Source organism: Coffea arabica, chromosome 4e (genome assembly GCF_036785885.1).
Source record: "Coffea arabica cultivar ET-39 chromosome 4e, Coffea Arabica ET-39 HiFi, whole genome shotgun sequence".
Classification (NCBI taxonomy): Eukaryota; Viridiplantae; Streptophyta; class Magnoliopsida; order Gentianales; family Rubiaceae; genus Coffea; species Coffea arabica.
The window spans coordinates 11,562,778-11,585,461 of record NC_092317.1 but is presented as its reverse complement, the minus strand read 5'-3'; the positions used below and the strand labels follow the sequence as shown (position 1 = coordinate 11,585,461).

The following is a 22,684-nucleotide window of genomic DNA, read 5'->3' as shown; positions in this document are numbered from 1 at the left end:
GCAGTAGAAAAAGAGATAGCAATTGAGAATGAAGAGGAAGGAGATTATGGATGAGATCCAACTGTTTTTTTTCTTTATTTACCTTTATCTAATGATTTTTCTGATTTCTGATTTTTATTAAATTTCTCCGCTGCGCAAGAATTGTATTTTTTTTATTTTTTTATTAAAGCATTTGTATGGAGGATAATTTAGCCATTTGACCATCGCTAATGGTAGGATGCTAACAGATAGTTATTGCCAAGGGAGGTATATGTTATTTATCCAAACTACAAGGACTATTAGGTAATTTGGCTAAATCTCAAGGGAGGTAAATGTAACTAACCCTAAAAATTAATAGTCAAATCCACAAGTTTTACGCTCACTTGGACTTGGTTGAGTTCAGTTCGGTCAACAGTGTGACACAGACCAGGCCAAAACGAACACCAAACGTACACGAAACTTTCTGAAAAACAGCTCCTTCACATACACTGCAGTTTATGGAATGAAGGTAGTCCCCGCTTAAATTTAGCATCACCCAATCATACATCAAATGGCATTCCAACTGGGTCTCCGGCCTCCACTGGGTAAACATTTCAAGAATTTCAATTCCTCATTCTTTTCAAGTAAACCCATTGGAATTCGTAAGCTTCTCGGCGTTCGGCACTGTGCTCTGGCCCCAAAAGATGCCCAAAAGGTCTACTCACTTCCCTTGTGGATATAAAATTATATGCATATTTTTTCCATTTTTTTCTTTTTTGGAACTTTTCGGGTGATGGGTCCTTTTCTTTATCTGCTATGAATTACTGAAGGCCAGTCAATGTTTTTTATTATTTTTTGGATGGCGTTTTTTTGGGTACTTCTGGGGACTGGCCGTTTTTTTTTAATTTTAATTTTCCTTCTAAACTTGCGAATTGGGTTAAAATTTCTTTTTCTGCTATTTGGATCTGTTTGTTAGGTTAACTTTTAATTTTCAGTTTAATTACTCTTGAGCAAGTTCGACTTGATAATCAAAAATTTGAATCTTCTTGGTTTCTAAAGGTTAAGTAACTTGACTTCGTTCTGTAATGTGTAATTCCAACAAGAATGTTTCAATGAATCTCATGCTTCTGGTCAACTTGAAATGCTGTAGTTAGTGGTGGAAGTTAAAGAGAAGCTTGAAAAAGAATGTAGCAGTCTTCCAGCTGGAAAAAATGGAAAAGATGATGAAGAGCTGATTCTTTGGTTTTTGAAGGACAGAAGGTTTTCTGTTGAAGAGGCGGTGTCCAAATTGACAAAAGCCATAGTAATTCTCTATTCCCTATGCTGCTTATAATTTTTATACTAGGTGTGGTTCTCATGTTTTTTACTCTGCTCTGTGAATTTTCATTACACAATGAAGGTTAGAAGTACTTTGAAAGCTCTAAATAGGGTTGCAACTGAGTCGAAGATTGCTGAGCTCAACTTGAGCTAAAATACCAGAGACCGAAGTCTCGAGCTCAAGCTTGAGGTCAATACTTTTTTGCTTACTCAAAGCTCAACTCAAGTATACTGGACAGAACATTGAGCCTTGAGTTTGAGTTAACCCAAGCCTACTTGACTTGAGTAAGATGAATGAAAAACATATGATAGACATTCCCTCTTGAGCTCAACTATTTTACACCCCTGCAATTGAATTGTTGAAAAATAGAATGCTAGATGGAGAATAGCTTTACTGATACGTGTTGCATGAGATGCTTCATTGTTGAGAGGCCATGTTTAGTATCTTGGGATGATTCTTGCTTTATTCTTTAAAATGGAATGTCTATCATATGGTTGTTGAATTCTGTCCTTCAAATATTCCTTCTACCTTACCAGAGATGGTATCATGAATTTGGCGTATCAGAACTTTCAGAAGAATCAGTAAGATCAGCAGCTGAAAGTGGGAAAGCCTATGTGCATGACTATCTTGATGTCAACAGCAGACCGGTGCAAATAGTAGAAGCATCCAAGCATTTCCCTGGGGTAAGTCTAATGCTTCATTTATCTGATTTTTTATGATTAAACAGTTGATGCTGCCAAACTGCTATTCATGGAAAAAGCAAATCATATCCTGCAATTATTTGCTCTCGGTCTTTGCTTGTGAGTAAAACAACAGTTTTTATGAAAGCAAATAAGAAAGAGAGAGCAAGAGAATTAGTTGTACATGATATTGTTTTGATGATACTGCTTCAGTCGAAAATTCTTTGCATGTGCTGTTTAGATTATCAAATAATCATGTATGAAATAACATGAGATTATGCCAGACCCACTAGTGTGCAGAAAATATGACACTGACGGTGCTTGTAGTTATGTTGATCCTGATCAAAAGCAGAAAAGCATAAGGTGCTCTACTTATTATCAGCTAGTCACAGAATGGTACTAATGAAATATATCACTTGGATGAAGCAGTCTTCTCTGCTGCTGGATAGCTTTTGCTTAATTGACCAACATTGATCCACTTCAATAGTTAATATCACAAAAGGTCTTCTTATACAACGTCATTCAGTGGACATACAATCAACTATTAAAATTGACTCATGTTGGTCAGTTAGATGGTATTAGGTTTGTAATTTTTGAATTTCAAGTGGGAGGAGTCTCATTGTTCAATTAAGTTTTGTAATAGTGGTGGGAGAGGTGGACATGGTATGTTAAGTTGACGTTACATACATAAAACCACATCCAGATTCACTAAAGCTTAAAGATGGATCCGTCAAGTCACCAAACTCTGTATTTCCTCATTGGATTGCTCTGTTGCTTTAATGTTAGGGTTTGCTGTGTTCTTAACTTTTGGCAAAATTTACGGACTATTTTCTGCTTAAAAATGGATCACTTGATTCTCCAAAATCTTTTTTTTTTCCTAATTGGGTTACACTGCTGCTTTCATGCAAATCTTGGCTTGTATTCTTAAGTTATGGTAGATTTACAGATAATTTTCCACTTTCTGCTATTTGATTGCCAAATAAAATTTTTTTTTCTTGTGTATCTGTTGCTATTTTCTTGCCTTTTCTAATTGAGGTCTGTAATGTTTCGGTGCAGAAGCACGATTTCCGTGAAGATGAAAAATTATGTGTTTTCCTAGTTGAGAAGGCACTTAGTAAGCTTCCAGCTGGGAAGGAACAGATACTTGTAATAATTGATCTTCGAGGTTTTGGTACAGAAAATGCAGATCTCAGGTTTCTTACATTTTTGGTAATTTCAAAGACTATCATTTCAACCGAACTTCTGTTGCTCTGTATATTGCATGAGTTACAATGAGGTTGAACAATAGACAAAGCTCTGTATTTTTCAGGATCATAATTTGAGGTTCATGAAGTTAGCCCATTATTTTGACAATTTCTTGTTCCATATTTTCTCTCTTTTTGCTTGATATTTTCTTTCCCCTCATTTGTTTATGTTATTTAACTATTTGTGTTATGTCGGTGCTTTCATGATCCAAAATTAGTTTATTCATCCAATGCTTTTCTATGTTCACAACAGCTCTGTTAAATTTCATTTCTCCTTTGATTTGTAGTCAACACCTTTTGTCATTTGAACCAGTTTTATTTGCTAATGAATTTGCTGGTTTGGGCAGTTTGATGTATTCTACTACTACTATCCAAGGAGGCTAAGCGAAGTCCTCTTCGTTGATGCTCCTTTCATATTTCAGCCGATTTGGCAGCTGGCCAAGCCCATGTTGAAATCATATGCTTCTTTGGTAAGCAATTTTTGGCTACTTAAAAAATTTTTGAGTTTGCAAAATTATTTTGCTTTTGGTATAAATAATCTTTTAGCACCATGAATATGCTGCTTCCATAATTGAAACTGTAGATCTGAATCAGTATGCATGTTGTTTGACTTGTTTCACTAAAAAACTCACTTTTTTCTGAACATGCTCCTGAATTTTATTACTATGTTAATAGCTAACTACAGTTGTAGATTAAGATTATAACATACCGAGCCACCTCTTTCAGCACGTTTAGGATCCATCTACACTTGAAATCTACTGTATATATGATGACTAACCATCGATGACTTCCAGACGAAAATTGTGGCTAACCAACCTTAAAGTGAGTATACAGGCCTGCGGTCCTGCAGCATTATTGCCTTTCAGATGCTTCCACTCGATACCTGTTTACACGTAATGCAACTTAAGTCAGGCTGAAAGCCTAACATACTGCAATAGTGCATTTCAGATGCATCCATCTGCTAGCTCCTTACGTGCGGTGCAATTCAATTTTCACCTTATCTGAGTAGCAGTTTTCTCATTCATATTGCTGCACTATTTTTGCCAGTGATGTGTCATGAATGTGTAGAATAGAACAATCAGTGAACCAATGGTCTTTTCATAAACCACTCTTTAATTTCAAGTAATCTCTTGTTATAAAAAGTCAAAAAAAAAGAAACTCAATGATCCTTCCATTTTAACATACTCTGAGTTCCAAGTAATCAATTATGTTTTGAAGGTGAGATTTTGCTCAGCAGAGGTGGCCAGAGATGAGTACTTTACCGATGAAACAGTTCCAGCCAACTTAAGGAAACGATGAGCATTTTGCAGACCAGGGGCTGAGATCTTCTAAATATGGTGAAGATGGTTGAAAGCTCTTCGTCTTAGAGGTCTATGTGACAGAGTAATAGTGGCAGCATTCATTACGTGCCATAGAAGAATGATCTGAGTCAATCATTTTCAGTAATAGCATGTATTTAAGTTACAGAATGTTGCAAGGACGGTACTACGGTTCGTGAACCGTGTTATTTTATAGGGCAAATTACATTTTAGCCCCTTGTGGTTTTCGCAAAAACCACATAACCCCCCCATCGTTCAAAAAGCTATACATAAACCCCCTGTGGTTTGGGTTGAACTGGCAAATAGACGGAAAGCACCCACCGTAACGATTCGTGGGCAAAATGTCCAAATTACCCTAATATAAATACAAAAAGGAAGCAGATGAGTCAGATTCTTTCTTGTTCTGTCTTTGTCGTGAGAAAAGGAGAGAAAAACATGACCACCGAATGAAGGAGAGAAATTTAACCCACAAAGATCTACCATTGAAGACCAAAAAGTAGCTGTGAAAGAGCATCACGAAAGCTGTTGTTGCATCTGGTAAGTTTTTTGACATCATTTTAGCATATAAGATGCACTTGCATGGTTTTTGAACAGAAACTATCAGGCATTGGAAAGTTAATAAATCAGTGATTATTTTGCTTAAGCGTTGATTAATTTAAAATTTTGCTGCTTTGGGACAATCTGTATTATCATATTTAAGCATAGAATATTTTATCGACTAGAATTGAATTTATGCATTAAGATTAGGGTAAAGAAAATTGCATTCGGGAGTAAAGAAAATCCCACCTGCATAATAACGTTGAAACCCGCAAGCGGGATTCTGTGTTTTTTCTATTTCAAGGTTAGCTCGCATGCGGGTTAATGTTATATTTGAGCGCGAGAAGAAAAAATTGGTAATTAGGCTCTTTGGGCATTATAAGTAAATATTTAAATTAATGGCAGTTTTATTACACCAATATTATTGTATTATCATTATTATGATTATTGTATTATTTCTTATGCAAATATAACATTTAATTATTTAAATTTGATTTTATTTTTACAATTTATAAAATTTTTATCACTTATATAATATTTTTAAAACCCTAATACATCTAAATTTGATTTTATTTTTCAAATTTATAAGATTTTTATTTTAAAAAATGGGATACGGATAAGATATCCGGTTGGTTCGATTTGCATAGGTGCATATGAGAATATCCGAATACTCTTTAAACCCGCATGCGGGTTTAAGGAGATTATGGCAACTCTCTGACACACTAGTTACCCGTCCAACTTGTGTGTAACTAAAATATATTTAAATAATATATTTCATATTTTTGTTATTTAGAGTTTAACAAAACATTAATATTGGGTAGATTTGAGGGATATGCATAATTTTGCATATTTGTAGGAATATTAGAAAATGGAAATTTTGGGTAAATTCCCAAATTTTGGAGGTAAGGTGCAATCCAAGAACTAAAACAGTCATTTATAAAACCTTAACAGTCATTTATAAAATAGTCATTTCTAAAACCTTATCATCACTGCCTCACCAGTTGAACGAAAATTGCAGGTTTGTTCAGCTTCTATCTTCACGGCATTTCTTCTTATTTTTCTTTCGTTCTCTATCTTGGGTTCCTTCACCAACTTTCAGTGCAAAGTCAGCAACAATGTATTTCGGAAGATGGAAAGAGATGAGGAGCACCCATCTAGGCTTTATTGGGTACGTCAAATTGGTCAGGGGTAATATGGGTATGTTTCCTACTGCTACCAGAAGAACAGGCGCGTTTTGCCCACGAATCGTTACGGTGGGTGCTTTCCGTCTATTTGCCAGTTCAACCCAAACCACAGGGGGTTTATGTATAGCTTTTTGAACGATGGGGGGGTTATGTGGTTTTTTCGAAAACCACAGGGGGCTAAAATGTAATTTGCCCTATTTTATAATAACAAGTTGTAATTCATCGCAAACAATTTGTACAATTTTGTACTGAGGCGTAATACTTAATTACCTTTGATGTGAGTCCTTTACATCTCTTTTATTGTGCTTAATTGTTATTATCTTTTGAAACTAGTTGGGCTCATGGAGTATCTATTTGTGTGTGTGTGTGTGTGTTTTTGTTTTGCTATATATCTAGTTTTAGTTGCCTAGCTTTTTCTATAATTAGTTTTTTTTTTCTTTTCGTGTAAATTGGAGGTTTTGAATCCGGATCGCTAACTCATCCATCTCAGTATCATCCAACTCATCCACCTCCCCTCTATAATTAGCATTACTTGCTTTAAATTGGTAAAATTTTTAATAAACTTTTTTTAACCCTTCCACCCTTCCTCGTACTTAATGGTGCAAACAAGTAGAATTCAATCAAATAGATCGTGAGATTATTTGGTCAAAATTTGAGCTTCATTATTCGAGTTCGAGCAGTCCAAACTATTTGGCAAATTCGAGTTCAAACCTAATATATGAATTTTGAAAGCTCGTTGATCGATCGGGTGCGCGTTGCACGAGTTTGAATTTGAATTTGAATAAGACAAAATAAAATCAAACTTGAATTTAAGTTTTTTAACTTGAGTCGAATTCGAGTAGTTGAGCTCAAACAGCGTAACCTTATTTGCACTCTTTTCATCTCCAATTGGTAGGCGCAGGATCCGAAATTTCTAATCAACTTAAATATATATATATATATATATCAATAATATTATTGTTTTTTCCATAATACATATCATCTGTAGCAGGGCTAGATAGCAAACAGGTAGTTTCGGGCTCTTGGACCCATTTTCCCTCGGCATCCGCAGAATGTCTAATGTCCCTTACCACCTGGAAACTATTTGTCAAACTGAAGTTTTAACCATTCAAGCGATTTGAATATAACTTGTTTAAACTTTAGGGTTCATTTCATAGTTTGCCCAAAACTCTGAAGGGTTAAATGTCATTTTAATTATTAGCATTACACCAGTAGAATTTGATGAATTGAGAATGCGAGAGGTGCAAGACGATTGTCAATCACAATCATCTCAAATCATACGACGTCATTAATAAATTATAATTCGTCAAAAACAATTTCTAAAATTTTGTAATAAAAGTATTAAAGACGTACCACTTCCAATGAAAAGTTTACAATAGTGAACAACACAATTTTGAAACAATTACCACTTTAACAAGCATATAATGAGTTTGTTTGGATAAGAGTTTATTTGGATGATTTATTTGAGATATTTACTGTAGCACTTTTTGTGATGTGATGTATGTGAGATAAAAAGGTGATTGGGAAGATAAAAAGGTGATTGGGATTTGTGAAAACAAATTTTGCAAACCAAATTTGGCTTGTCCAAACAAACTCTAGAAGTAGAAAAAAGTGGACAAAAGCCACAAAGACTCCAAGTTTTGCCAATAAGACAAAAATTCCAATTGTACAGTTGAAATAAAACGTAATCCTAATAGTAATACAATGCAGTGTGCACACATATATACATATATATTAGAAAAGACAAAATAGTCAGTTAAATTAAGGAAAAATCGTTCAAAACGTCTTTCACATTTTGCAAAATAATTTTTTTTCGTACTTCACTTTTAAAAATCTAATTTTAAGTCCGTTTACAAATTTATATTGGTCAAATTTGATCCCTACCTAGGTTTTCGACTAGTTTTTAGTTGGATTACATCACGTGCCTTGTATGTGATCATTTTTTAGGGATAAAATTATCAAATTAAATTTCACGTAATCCGATTCATAGTCCCTCTCATTTCACAAATTCAATTTTTCTATCCATTATATTTTATAAAATGAATTTTTTCATTTCTCATTGATCATGTATACAAATAGTCTTTTTTTAATATATATATATATATATATATATATATATATATATATATATATATTCATTTGATTTCACTTGAATAGTACAAATAACATGTAATATATCTCTATTATTTTTAAGTGTAAGCGGGAGGGTTCAAATTTGAGATCTTTCATTTACACCCCCTCCCCCATACTACCCAATCAGTTTGTTCAGGTGAAATCAAATAGAGATATATTACATGTTTTTTGTACTGTTTATATGAAATCAAATAAACATATATATGAATTTTCATAAATAAGAAAAAAAATTATTTGTACACATGTCAAAACCAATTTTTTCATCCCTCATTGATTATTTGTTCGAATAATTTTTTTTAAACCCATATATATATCTATTTGATTTCACCTGAACAGTATAAATAGCATGTAATATATCTCTATTTGATTTTACCTACAACTACAACTAGCTTGTTGAGGTAAAATCAAATAAAAATATATTATATGCTATTTGTATTGTTGAGGTAAAATCAAATAGACATATACATAGATTTTCAAGAACAAAAAAAAAAATTCCGCACACATGATCAATGAGGGACAAAAAATTTCTTTTTGTGAAATGTGAGAGATAAAAAAATTCATCTTATAAAATGTGAAGAATGAAAAAATTCATTTTGTAAAATATAAGAGACTGTGGATCAAATTATATGAAATATAATTTGACAATTTTACCCCTTAAAAATGATCATGTGCAAGGTACATGGTAGATTCCGACAAAAAATTAGTCGAAAACCTAAATAGGAATTAAATTTAACCAATGTAAATTTATAAAGGACGTAAAATAATATTTTTAAAAGTGAAGGATAAAAAAATTATTTTACAAAATATAAGAAACGTTTTGAACGATTTTTTCTTAAATTAATATAAGAGAAGAATTAGTTTCTTTTACGTTTTTAGATTTTTTTTTTACAAAATTGTAAAAGAAAAAACAAATAAATGAGTAAAGAAAAAAGAAAAAGGTAAAGAAGTTAGAGTACTTTTTAGCTTTTTCATTATTAACTCAATGGTAGTTAAACAAAAGAGTTAAGGGATAATTTCATAAACCTTGATGAGGTTTCTGACAATTTCATCTGTTATCTTTGAGATTTTCAATATTACACTTACCTCCCTTAATTTTATAAAATGACCATAATAACTTTAATATATTAATGTATTTCATGCAATTAAATAATATGCTCCTAATCTTGTGCATAGGAATGCACCGTACAATTAAATATTTAAGGAAAACAAAAACAAGGTTCACTTATAGAATAACTAATTATGTCCTAAACATAATTCTAATATATTACAAAATAATTTTAGCTTGGTTTGAAAGATCTAAAGATGAATAGAAGAAAATGTAAGTTGAAGATTTAAATATAGTGAGGCATGTATTGGTACTGTTGGATTTGGATTTTTTCCAAACAACCATTATTTTGTTAGATTTGGATTTTGGTGAGATAAAACCTAAGCCTAACATGTGCTCCAATATTTGAGAGATTGGATGTTATATTAATATAGTTAGTGAGATTTTTTAAGTTTAATAGTACTGATGGTGGCGGTGGTCACGATGATAATGGTACTAATTCAAGATGTAAGAATATAAAAGTTTTAAAATAGTAAAGATGAGTGTTAAAAGTGGGTTTGAAATTTTGTGTATATTCCATTTTTTTTTTAAAATTTCATAAGAAGATAAAATAAATTTCACAATTTTATGAGGGCAATTTGGGTTATTCATTCAAAATTTTGGCCATTGAATAGTTTTTGTTACCAAAATGATAAATTTGAGGAAGGTATGTGTAATTTTTAAAACCTCAAAGGAACTAAGTGAAATTATCAAAAACCTCAAGGGAGGTTTCTGAAATTATCCCAAGAGTTAAAGCTCTAGGCCCCCCCACGGCCCACCCCACTTCTGGGTTCCACACTCCCGACTCGAAACTCGAAGGTCCGAAAGCACTCGTTCCCTTCTTCCCCGTGTTCCCCTGTCCCCCCATCTCCTACTCCTCCTCCTCCGATCCCTTCTCATCACCGTAATCACATACACGCGCACACGCGCGCACACACTCACGCACTCAGGAGCGAAAACCTTTTAATCGTCACCGGTCTCCTGCCCCCCCCCCTCTCTCTCTATAATTTATAATTTATTGATTTAGAAGATACAATTTTATACCTTTATTTTACCTATACTATTTGTCTCGAAGAAAAAAAGTTTACCTAGATCGGAGTTTCTCGAAGATCCCAACGGATTTCACTCCGGTAAGCTTCTGCTTTTTGGCTCCGTGTTTGGGATTGAGTTTGTTTGTAGCATTTTTTGAAAGGTATTTTGTGAGTTTCGAAGTTTTTTTTTTCATTTTGGTTAAATGAAAGAAGAAGGAAAAGGTGAAAAAGGAGAAAACTTGTTTATGAGGATGTATTGCTGCAAAAGATGCAGGCTTTTTTCCTCGGTATGTTGTGTTTTTGGCTTGGAGGATGTTTGAATGTATTTTTAGTTTTTCTTTTCGGAGGTGGATTGTGGTATGGGGGTCTTTGATTTTAGGGTTTCAAGAGAAGTCTTTGTTAGCTAGGCTAAATAGTTGAATTTGCTGCCTTTTTGAAATTGTATAGTTACTGCTGAGTAGTTTTACGATTATGCAGTTTACGAACAAAGTTTTTTTTTTTTTTTTTGGTGGTTTGGGTACTGATTGAGATATTCTCCTTTATACTAACGGTATTCAAGAATTAAGCGGTGGATAATGTTGTGTTGCTGCAAGCATACGGCTTTTATAGTGCATTTTCTGCTTTTGGTTGGAGTTATGGGTAGCTTTGTATACTATATCTTGGTATTTTTTGCGGGTAGGATTTTGATATATTTCGTAGGGGTGGAGTTCTTTTGGATGGCTACTCTTTAGGGGTTTTGGGAGGGGCTGTTGAGAGGCGCTTAAGAAGTTAAAACTGTTTTTTGTATTTTGAGTGTTATAGTTGTTGTAAGTGGGTATGTGGTTATGCAAAACAGTCATTTTATATTAATTCTATGTAGTCCTTTTGTAGTTCAGAAATTTGATGTTAGGGATCATGTGAAGCAATTGAGATATTTCTATTCTTTTTACTGGACGAAAGGATAAACCCTGTCTATGATGCTGTATCCTTGCTAAGTTTGACCGTATTTTGTTTGATAGGTGGAATATGCATGTTTTTGTTGATGACAATTACCGTTTATGATGCTGTGTCCTTGAAAAGTTTGAGGCTTTGTTTGATAGGTGGAATATGTATGTTTTTGTTTTCTTCTGTTGGGTTGTTTTAATATGGTTAAGATGGACAAGCTTCTGATTTTTAAGGTTTGGAGAGGATTCTATGCAGGTTGTTAAGTAGTTAAACTTGTTGAGATCCCGATTACAGTCATCCAAGCATTGGTTTAGGATTGTATTGATGTATCCTATTTTCATGTAGGAATTGAGAAATTTTTTTTTTAAGGATATGCTGAATACGCAATGTCTTATTATATTAGAAAGCGTTCTTTTTGTGCATATTGTGATTTTGGTTGGAGGTAGACAGATGAATGTAATTATGGATTCTCTGGGTTTATTTTCACATATTTAGTATGGGTAGGACTTGCTTTGTGTATCAGATTTAGGCTTGAGAGTGTCATGGACAAGTAGTTAAATTGACTGACATTTTGAGGATCATATTTATTCTAAGCTCTCGAGGATCAGTTGGTGTTTGCTAGTTATGAAGCATTTTTAAGGAAAAGACTATTCTTGCTGTGTATGCCTTCAGGTCTTTGGGGTTGCAGCGCTTTATTGCTTAAAAAAAAGGGGCGTTTGGCATTTTTACCTTTTTTGGTGCTGGTTGGGCATGTGTGAATTGATAGTGCAGTGACTTGAAAGCTGTTAGTATTTCTTTTTACTTTTGCTTTATTGATAGAGAGGAATGGGAGTCATGTTCGAGGGATTGATTCCACTGTACTTGTTGGGGTTACTTGGGCATAATTTTTTTAAATTTTTTTTGTCTAAGTACATGTATTAACATGTACAGAGGTTGAAATGTTGTTTTTGTTTTTATAGGTTTTCTGATTTTGTTTCTCGTTGAAAATTGTCTTTACTGACATTTAAAGGTTTCTATTTCTAGTAAAGTAACTCTGGTGGCCTTTGTGAATCAAGGAGGGTTTATAATGAATAGAAAGGATTTGATTGAGGGTTCCCACTAAAACTGCTTTCAAAGGTTGTCATGAACACGATTTTCATGACTTTCTTGCTTGCAAGTATTAAAGGATTGCATTGCCCTGTCTTTTTTCTCCTTTTATATTTGTAAAGGAGATGGTTTGGAACAGTATGGAGAAGGAAAAGGTTCTTTGAAATGTTTGGCAGGGGTGCATGGGCGTATATTGGGCAAATCATTTTGGCACAAATTACTTATTGGTTACCTGAAATTTTGTGCTTTTTGCTTGGAACAAGCTTCATGAAAAATGGACCACTCTCAAACAGACTCTAAGCTTTCTATGTTGTGTTGTTTTGGTTCCAGAGTGCATGTACTTTTGTAATCCTGGAACTGTACAATAAAGGCAGAATAGAACTTTCATGCACGATAATTTTAATTGGTTTTGCTTTTGGTCTGTCTGTAATTGTTAAACTTTTGTGTGTAACCTCTGATGATTTCTCTTTGCATTTTCACCCAGACCACGACAAGGTCATCTGAATGATCTGGGGATGTTATTTCGAAGATGACGTCAAATATATTAGCAGGAGAACGAAGGTAGAGATTCTTTTTATTTTTCGCTGTAAGATTCAATGCTAATACGTTTGTATGGTTGGATCCGATTACTACATATAGTCTAAGTTGTGCTGTCTCAAGAAGGCAAAGGCTCGTAAGACACATTATTCATATCTGCAAGTAGGGGATATAGCTGTGGGTTCTATATAACAATAAGCTGCTGAAGAAGGTAGAGATATGGTCAATTTTTTTGAAAACTGTTTCTCTGTGCAAGCTCATCAAAGACCTTCAACATGTGCTTCATACCTTATTTTATCTTCTAAGCTAGAGCTAAGTTAATTGGGTAGCTTGTTCTTGCTATATGTATGTGAGGTGAGACACCTTTTTTCCATTTAAATACTGTAGTCTTACTCGCATTATTTTCTATTTTTGCATTACCTCATAAGGTCCATCTCACATTTACTGTCATTTGTTGGGAATTTTTACTGTTTATGAAGATGTGTAATCCTATGTCTACATGAGGCAGCTTTTGTTAGAATTACCAATGTGTCCCTTTGATTTCCATCATGAACTTGCTAGGAATGCATTGGGCGTGGTAAAGGAATACTTTAGGTAATTGTGGGTACAAATGCTGAGGTCTGCATCTTTTATATCTGGTTATGGCTATAAAAGAGCCATGTGATTTTGGTTAATATTGCCAAATAGTTGCAAAAGTGCTCTTAAAGGGAATAGAAACACATTGTGTTTGAATAACTCAATAAAGTTGCTGGTGCGTTTCATTTTTCTGCAATTGCACTTCTGTTTTTGTCCACTTCGGTGACAATGGGTCCAAAATGGTATACACGTCTTTCAAACTAAAAGAAATGGATTACCAGCATAACAAATGTATGGATATGGTCCTCCTTAGGTTGGCATAACAGATGGTGTATTGGGTGTGATTTTGCTTCATTTTATAAGAAAACGATGTACTTTGAAAATCAAAGAAATGGATTATTGATGCAACTATGTTTGAGGCACAAGAGATGCTGCGTTGCTTCCTTTCGAATACGTAGTTTGATGGTGATTTTGTGTATGTAGTTCGGGCACACACCCATTTGTTGTGTATGTAGTTCATTTATGTAGTTTCATTCTTAATGGATAAAATTAGTTTGTGTTTTGTGTTTCCAATTCCTCTTTCCCCTGGGTGCATGGCAGATTTCATTGCAGTACTAAGTTGATGAGGGGAGTTTAAGTGTCCACAAGTCTCATGGAGAGAGATTGTAGTTTTTTCCTTTCTCAGAGTACAAGTAACCCACAAAAATGGGATCAATGCAAATTGGTTATAACCAATCAAGTGATTAACACCACAACCAACCAACCCACAAATAGTGGTATGATAACTAACATAAAGTTGGGCAATGCTCACATTTAATGAGGCTCGAACCCAGACCTCTAACTCGTTCCACTAGATCAAGGCGGCATCGGAAGATTGTTGTTTTCTTGTCACCTTCCTTCTGTTATCTTTCACTTGTCTATTTTTTACACTTGGGGGGTAGACTCTGGTGCTGTTTAGGGTATTGGCTTTCATCAGACTGGGAGTTTCAGTTCTATTTGTGTCATTAGAGTTTTGTTTATATATTTGCGTTGTAGTTGGCATCTTGCCCTTTTAGATGCATGTGCATCTCTGGGAGCTGATTGGTGCTATTGGTTATGATGTTTGACATATTTTGTATCTTCTTGATGGGGATCTACAATTGGATATAATGATATTGTTGCAGATGGGCTTCTGCAAGACGAACTGGAATGACTGTGTTAGGGAAAGTTTCTGTTCCAAAGCCTTTGAATTTACCCAGCCAAAGGTATTGTTTTTCGCTTGAGTTAATCTTTTCTTCTTTGGTGTTTACTAGGGTTACTTTCTGAATCTTTTTTTGAATGATGTTTCAAGGTTAGAAAATCATGGCCTGGATCCCAATGTGGAAATTGTTCCCAAGTGAGTAAAAACTTCCTTCCTTCCTTCCTTCCTTCCTTCCTTCCTTCCTTCCTTCCTTCCTTCTTTCTTCTTCTTCTTCTTCTCTCTCTAAAATAAACACGTCCACCTGTCAGCTTGCTTGATGTGCTGCTCTTACGGTTGATTGATACCCATTCTTTGTATGTTTATTATTTGGGCTGTAAGTTTTAATTGAGTTCATTGGGTTTTCGGGCCTCATAGGGGTAGTCTTGGTTGGGGAAGCCGCCCTTCATCATCTGCTTCCAATCCATGGGGTTCCACAACACAGTCTTCAAATGCTGATGGTAGTGTCAGTTCACCAAGCCAGCTGAGTGGGCGTCCATCATCTGCTGGAAGTGGTAGTCGACCATCAACTGCTGGTAGTGATAGAACATATGAGCGCACTGCTAATGCATGGGGTCCAAGTTCTAGGCCTTCATCAGCTTCTGGAGTATTGGCATCAAACCAAACATCAACCTCGTTGCGGCCACAGAGTGCTGAAACAAGACCTAGTAGCTCACAACTGTCACGGTTTGCAGAACCTGTATCTGATAGTTCAGGTCTGCGGGGTCCAAGTGGTACTGCAGAAAGAGTGGTATGTCTCTATTGTCCGATATGCTTGATTTCCTGGGTTTAGATTAGTTAACCTCTGCGCCTCCTCCCTTGTCCCTTAATTTGTTCTTAGAGTCTACTTTATTGTGTTGATCTTCTATTTGTATCTCTTCCTTTTTGAGGATTTTTATCATGCTGATTCGCCTTGTGCATCTGACAGGGGGTTGCTTCCTCCGAGAATGACAGGTTCTCGCTGAGTACTGGGGATTTTCCAACACTAAATTCAAGTAGAGATGGTTCTGCGAAGAATTCTGAGCCACGAGGTAATTGGTTGTTTGCCATTAGGAATTTTTAATACGTTGCTATTTGCTGATGCGTCCATTACAGATTGCCCTTAGAGATTGCCCTTAGGAGTATCTATTTTACAGTATTTCATGTGTGCAGATCACGGTTTTTTAGTGATTTTTAATTGCAAATGTACTCAAGAAGTTTTTGTTGTCCTTATAGATGATGCGTTTTTCTTGCATCTCCTGTCAATAGAGCACTTTTTTTTGGGGGGGGGGTGGGTGTGGAGCAGGAGAGTGGAAAATCATAGAAATAGGTGGAAGAAGAGAGAATTAAGGAAGAGAAGCAGGGAGCACCTAGTATGACTTGGGTCTAAGAAAAATTGCGTACATATGTTGAACTTTTCATTGTTCACCTTCATTGTAAATTAAAAAATAAAGGTATTAATAGGCTGTATATCTTACTCAACCTCAAAGAACTCAGCTTAGTACTGGAATTCCAGAGCTTATGTGCAAATATTTTCACTGTTGAGCACAAGAATGGGCCTTCGCCTCTTTCAAGATTTTGAAATGGGATATCATCTGCACATACGGTTTTTGTATGGTGAAGCTTTTTGTTTTTGGATTATTATTTCATTTTTTTCCCACTAAACAATGTTCTCACATGCTTATGCTTGACTTCGAATTTCTATTCCTTGACTGGATTTTTTAAAAGTTGCAAAAGAAGGAAAAACAATTGTTTTGAATGTCTGAAATTTTGATTAGGAACAGAGTGAACTCAATTTGGGGCTAAGGGCTTATTTGTTCCCTTTGCAGTTAAAATCAGATTTTATACTTGATCATTGTGTGTGTGTGTAGATTTTATTTGTGATCTTTTATCTTGTTCTCTTGCATAAGTGTCCTAGTCATTTCTCTAAAACCTCTTCCATTCAGGAACTTTTTTTTCTTGTGGCAACTGTTAGTTTTATCCAACTTGATTAGTGCTTGAGGTTTTGATTGCTTCGTTAACAATCAATGGCAGATCAGGGTTCTCATAGCCGTCCTAGTTCAGCTTCTGGCACCCAGAGAAAAGAGAAGATAGAAGAATCTCAAGCTGGCCAGGGTCTGTGAATGTGCTTTTTAGCTTTTCTGGTCATTATTGAACTACCATCTAGGTCATAGAATTTTATGCAATATATAATGTAATTTATTGTGATTCTTCTCTGATCCAGATATCATGAGCGGAACAGTTAATGCGTGGAACAGAGATGGTCCCCGAAGTGCAGATGATGGGATGCAGCCTAGCCAAGTGAAGTGGCATGGGGAGCCTCAACAATATGTCAATTCCAATATTCCCCCACCACAGTTTGATGCATGGCGTGGCCCTCCCATGAATGCACCAGCTGGTGTTTGGTATAGAGGTCCTCCTGCGGGGCCACCTTATGGAGCCCCTGTTGCACCTGGTGGCTTCCCCATTGAGCCATTCCCTTACTACTGTCCGCAAATTCCGCCTCCAGCTTTACCAAATTCACAGCCAGTTCCTCTGCCAGGGGCTGGTCCCAGGGGACACCATCCAAAAAATGGGGAGCTATACAGGCCTCAGATGCCTGAAGCTTTTGTACGTCCAGGAATGCCATTTAGGCCAGGTTTTTATCCTGGTCCAATGCATTTTGAGGGCTATTATGGGCCACCAATGGGTTATTGCAATTCCAATGAACGGGAACTACCATTTAAGGGCATGGGTGGCCCATCTGCTTATAATAGACATTCTCCTGATTCTGGCCATTCTCATGCCAGAGCTGGTAGGACTGGTTCTACGGGCAAAATGTTATCAGAGCACGTAGAAACAGCTCATTCTGGTGATGCCTCTGGGCAATATAAAGTTCTTTTAAAGCAACATGATGAAGGGAATGGGAAGGGGGATGGTGAGAATTTGGAACGCAGGCCAACATTCGATAATACCTCACATCCTAAGAAAGGAGTTCTGTCTGGTGTGTCATTGCGAAGGGAGTGGGGTGCTGAGCCTGAGCCTGATAGTGAAGAAGAGACGTATGCAATGAGAACAGAAGGTGAAAACTCATCTTCACACAAAGCAAAGGATCAAGGGGCTCATGATCCTGACACTTTCAAAGTCCAGTCTTTTGAGAATGTGTGCAGTGCTGTGGTTGATAATAATCAGAAACACCAATCTGTGACTGCTGCACCCTCTCCAGGAATGTCACAACCATCTCCTGGCACAGAAAGAGGTTTAACTGTAACAGCTACTGCAAGAGATTCAACTTTAATGCAGAAAATTGAAGGCTTGAATGTGAAAGTCCGTGCCTCCGATGGACGTTATGATGGTCCACAGAACTCATCCCAAGCTGTTATCCCTAAGGGTAATGACATGATCAAAGCTGGTATTATGGGACCTGGATCCCAGGAAATGCTTCCTTCTGCTGGGGATAGAAGCTCTCACCCAGCATTTGCTCCTAGGTTTGTGAAGAAGGCTTCTCTTTTTACTGTCTGTCTCTTTCTTCCCCTGTATTGCTAAACATCTCATTTCCAATTTTTGCAGGAGAGCGTATGATCATATGCATGGTAAAGGTAGTGATAATGGCAAAGGAAGGTTTCGCAGTTTGGATGGTGGTGGCTGGCAAAAGAAACCTGTAGCTGCTGAGCCTGCTATTATCCCAGCTGCTGATATCATATCTATTGATGTCCATGAAACTAAAGTCCAACCTGTAGTGGCAGCTGTTGAGGATCCTACAGGGAAGAACGAAGGAGAAACGGCAACTGAAATATTTGACTCAACTGATAGCCAGGCACAGGTTATTCATTTTGTAGTATTTGGTCTTATTAGAAGTGTTATGTTTTGATGTCTGTTATCTAGTTGTTTGACGTGTTACTTGTGAAACTTTGTTAGCGTGCCAAAATGAGAGAATTGGCGAAGCAACGGGCCTTACAGCTACAGAAGGAAGAGGAAGAGCGAATTAGAGAACAGAAGGCAAAGGCTTTTGCTAAACTGGAGGAGCTGAATAGGCGTACACAGGGAGGCAAGCCTTTGAAGAATGAAAAAGCTCTGGTTGGTGTGTGCCAGCCAGAGCTACAAGAACAACAAACATACTCTGGATCGAGCCTGGATGATGCTAAATCTCAAGCTGTGACAAAGGTTATTTCTTCAGTCTCTGGTGTTGTTACTCAGTCTAGTCTGAGCACTGTCCCAAGTGGTGATGAATCTGCAACTTCAAGCAGCAATTTACCCAAAGCTGTCCCCATTGAGCCAGTTGTTTTGGATGGTCAGTCCTTGCCTTTGAAACAGGAAGCCCATTCTGCTGATGCCATTGATCGTAAAACTTCTGCCCAAATGAATGAAGGTGGTGCCTCTAGACATAAACGAAACAGCTTTAAGCCAAAGCAGAATGCTACGCAAGAAAAAAAAATTAGCCAACAGTCAGAGGCAATCAGCGTTCCTGAGGGCCCTAAAAATGAGACTGGTATAACTTCCAATGAAGTCAATGTGGTTTCTCCAGCTGATACTTTGTATAGTGGTGAATCAAACTTCCCAAGAAACCCTAACATTGTTAGCGAGTCCTCTGCACAACAGAGAAGGAAAGGCAACAGGAGTGGCAAAAAGCACAAGCTGGATGATGCAGCATCTATACCTATTTTACCATCAACAGCACCAAACGAAAGTAACCCTGTTGAAGCTTACACTGAAAAGGAGGACTTTAAGGCTTCTCAATCAGATCTGGATAGTAGTGTAGTTCAGGAGGTGATCACTACTGTTGATGGAATGGAGTCCTCCAAGCAGCATTCTTCTTTACAAGGTGATGAGGCTCATGGTAGACTAAGCAACCACAGAAAACCTCAGCACTCTCGCAGGTTTGCAAGAAACCAACAATCTAACAGGTTTACGGATAAATCTCATGGCAGTGATGTTGTTATTTGGGCACCTGTGAAGTCACAAAGTAAAGCAGAGCCTGCAAGTGAAATGAGCCAACAAAATGCACAGGAATGTGGTATTTCAGCAAAATGTGATAATCAAGTACAGAGTAACATTAAAAGCAAAAGGGCAGAAATGGAGAGATATGTACCCAAGCCAGTTGCCAAAGAACTAGCTCAGCAGAATAGTGTCCAGCAGCCAGTTTCATATTCAACTGAGATGTCAACATCTGATGAGTTTTCTGAGAGAATTGAAAGTGGGTTAGCAAGCTCTGGAAGTCTTCATCCGGGTAGTTCAGCAACCTGCAATGTTGCATCAACTGCAGAGTGTAGGGAAGTTGATTCCAGGCTTAATAAACAAGTCAAAGCACATGGAGCATGGCGTCAACGGGGTTCAACAGAAGCACCGCAGAATGCATCTCCAACTTCCACATCCAACTCAAGCAAGAGTACTCGGACATCAGTCCGCCAAAACCAATCTGTGAAGCCCGATCTAAATTCTGCCAAAGTGGAAGGGAAGGTATCCAGGGATTCTAGTGCTTCTGATGGCCAGAATGTGTCCACTTATTCTAATGTAACAGCTCCTGCTCTTTCACCTGTTGCGAAAGATCAGGGAGTAACAGGCAAAGGAAAGAAGCACTCATTGAAGGCTGACAAAAGCATGGGATTTAATCATGACAATGAGAAGAATCAAATTAGTGGGGAAGCTGATGGGAGTCATATCCAATTTTTGGGTCCTGACATAAAACATGCTGATAAGGTCAATCTATCAAAAGAGAGTCGAGGCTTTGAGGAACGGTCATCGTCTCATTGGCAACCCAAATCTAATTCATCTTCAAATAACAGCCAGCGTGGAAATAGGTCTAACTTAGGTCAGGCTGTTACTGTGGAAAAAGATGTTGTCAAAAAGGATTATCCTTCACTGCCTAGTTCCCATGTTCCGCCTAATGTCAAGGAGAGCAGCGAAATAGATTCTCTGCTGGATCAAACTTCTGAAAATGTAGGGCATCAAGGACACAGGAAAGAAAGGAGAATGCCAACATCTAAAGGACATTCCCACCCCCCTAATGGAGGCGCAAATGGTGCTGATGAATCAAGATATACTATTAATGCTGATCCTCAAAATAAGCAGCATTTATCTTCTGATATCAAGAGGGGTCGAACTCAAAATAATTATCCTGGAACAAGCCGTGAACCTCGTGGGGATTGGAATAATGATAGGCAGAGGCATAACATCCACCACTATGAGTACCATCCTGTAGGGTCATATAACAATAGTAAACCTGAAAAACCAGAAGATGAATATCATAATGCGGGCCAAAGATACAAGGACAGAGGACTGGGTCAGTCAAAGCGTGGCAGGGGAAATTTTCATGGGCGGCAAAGCGGCAGTATACGTTTAGATGCTGGTTCTGGCTGATCAGATGGAAACTAGGATTAGCTTTCTGTTTTCACCATTTGGAAACTAGTCTGCCAAATGTTGGGTCTTGGTTTGATTAGGCAGGATTTCAGGTACTGCAATTAGATGTACGAGTTCTTTTGTCAAGATTTTTTTTTGTTAACTGCTGTTTTTTGTCCATTGATGGTGAGAGTTCATTTAAATGCTCCATGCGCTCTGCATGCTGTGTTGTTCGATACAGCAAAAGCAATGGTTAGGTAATGTAGTAGGAAAAAGTAATTTGTGTGAGATCTGAAGACAACAAAGCTCTTGTTAATCAAAGCATCATTATGTGCTTTTGCGCTTAATCTTTTGACGTGTAATTGTTCCGTGAAGATCTACTAACTCCGTGATCCTTCTCAGTGTAAAATGATTGGCAGTTTGGTTTGAGATCCTTGTAGATGATGTTCTGAATAGTGTTGGACCACTGAATTTACTCTGGACTTTCTTGAGAATTTTAATCTTGTAATACTCTAGAAGCTTTGAAATGGCTGATGAAATGCTGAATTTCCATTCCTGGTCATATCGTTTGAGGTAGTTACTGTGTTGTGTCAGTTTATTGTCTTACAAAACCAAGAAAGTCTGCGAAGTGCCTTTGGTATATAGTTCAGTTTCAAAGAAAATCTTGTATATTTGGAATGAATTGAAGCAAATGTTACATTTTGGCTGTTGTATCCAAATTTTTACATGTAAAATACAAGTTGGCAGTATTTTGTGATTTATTGTTACTGACTGCTGCTCATGCTATCTAGGTATGTTTAGTTCCTGGGGAATGATTCAATGATGGACTATTTCTATAGTATTATTAGAAATCTGGAGACGATCCTCACTTATTGCGTGTTTTGGAGCTCTACTTGTCTCTGGACCGAAGGAAATACTGTTTGAGATGTCAGCTCTATATTGAATTTTGTATTACGAGCAATCTGGAGGTGTCACTGGCTGCTTGAAGTACAGTTCTTCTGTTTCTCTTGCGTACCACCAGAAGGGAGAGAACCGAGAGAACCGTGCCTTGGCAGGACCTCAGAATGTGCAGAGCTTCTGTTATCCTAACACACTGAAAGAGAGAAGATAACCACTGGTTGATAGTACAGCCCAGGCCATCACAGAACCTAGCAATAGGTGTCGCTGGCTATCTTATTAGTGAAGCGAAGAAGAATGTCTAGAGAAGAGACTAGGTTGGTCAAGGGTAGAACTTGTAACTTTGCTAAGCTCTCAAGCAACTGATATTTTCCATGATTTGATAAAATTTTTGCAAGTGTATTGGTGTTCAAATTGTGTGCAATTGCAGTTAATCTAATGTGTTAGCCTTTGTGATGGATCATTTTGCTTTTTGTTTGTGTACGTGAAGATCATTGAGTGACGACAGTCTTGCATTATTTGTGCATATCGAAAATTGTTGAAGGTATAATAAGATAATAATCTAATTAAGTAACAATGCATTATTGGCTAGATATGAAAAATTTTCTCATCTTCCTAATCCTTCGTTTTAAGTGTGTTGGTGTGGGGTCTTTTTAATCCTTTGGG

At 36.8% G+C, this 22,684-nt stretch overlaps 2 protein-coding genes across 3 annotated transcripts; both read left to right on the top strand.

Annotated features, from left to right (window-relative positions):
• Window positions 1-379: 379 nt before the first annotated feature.
• Window positions 380-4,822, top strand: LOC113741423 (uncharacterized). 2 transcript variants are annotated; one of them, XM_027268950.2, is made up of 6 exons: window positions 380-673; window positions 1,109-1,261; window positions 1,813-1,959; window positions 3,013-3,165; window positions 3,548-3,670; window positions 4,438-4,822. In XM_027268950.2, exons 1-6 carry the CDS (start codon window positions 530-532, stop codon window positions 4,486-4,488), a joined length of 771 nt encoding a protein of 256 aa, XP_027124751.1. In that variant the 5' UTR covers window positions 380-529; the 3' UTR covers window positions 4,489-4,822. The 2 variants fall into 2 exon arrangements, with proteins under 2 accessions (XP_027124751.1, XP_027124750.1); XM_027268949.2 differs by having other exon boundaries at window positions 383-673; window positions 4,419-4,822.
• A 5,417-nt stretch (window positions 4,823-10,239) lies between these two features.
• On the top strand, window positions 10,240-22,481 carry LOC113740574 (protein MODIFIER OF SNC1 1). The gene is made up of 11 exons (XM_072047632.1): window positions 10,240-10,587; window positions 12,983-13,059; window positions 14,775-14,855; window positions 14,942-14,986; window positions 15,206-15,578; window positions 15,756-15,858; window positions 16,841-16,921; window positions 17,031-18,273; window positions 18,356-18,608; window positions 18,704-21,234; window positions 21,913-22,481. The coding sequence occupies exons 2-10, from the start codon at window positions 13,028-13,030 to the stop codon at window positions 21,140-21,142; spliced, it is 4,650 nt and encodes a 1,549-aa protein (XP_071903733.1). The 5' UTR covers window positions 10,240-10,587; window positions 12,983-13,027; the 3' UTR covers window positions 21,143-21,234; window positions 21,913-22,481.
• The last annotated feature ends 203 nt before the right edge of the window (window positions 22,482-22,684 follow it).

What these genes read in the sequence shown, in the direction of transcription:
- LOC113741423 (XM_027268949.2), top strand. Translation starts at nt 530, where the DNA reads ATGGCATTCCAACTGGGTCTCCGGCCTCCACTGGGTAAACATTTCAAG. An exon ending in TCAGGTTTCTTACATTTTTG is followed by an intron (nt 3,166 to 3,547) that starts GTAATTTCAAAG and finishes TGGTTTGGGCAG; the next exon opens with TTTGATGTATTCTACTACTA. An exon ending in TGAAATCATATGCTTCTTTG is followed by an intron (nt 3,671 to 4,418) that starts GTAAGCAATTTT and finishes TATGTTTTGAAG; the next exon opens with GTGAGATTTTGCTCAGCAGA.
- LOC113740574 (XM_072047632.1), top strand. Translation starts at nt 13,028, where the DNA reads ATGACGTCAAATATATTAGCAGGAGAACGAAG. An exon ending in ATATTAGCAGGAGAACGAAG is followed by an intron (nt 13,060 to 14,774) that starts GTAGAGATTCTT and finishes ATATTGTTGCAG; the next exon opens with ATGGGCTTCTGCAAGACGAA. An exon ending in AGAATCTCAAGCTGGCCAGG is followed by an intron (nt 16,922 to 17,030) that starts GTCTGTGAATGT and finishes TCTCTGATCCAG; the next exon opens with ATATCATGAGCGGAACAGTT.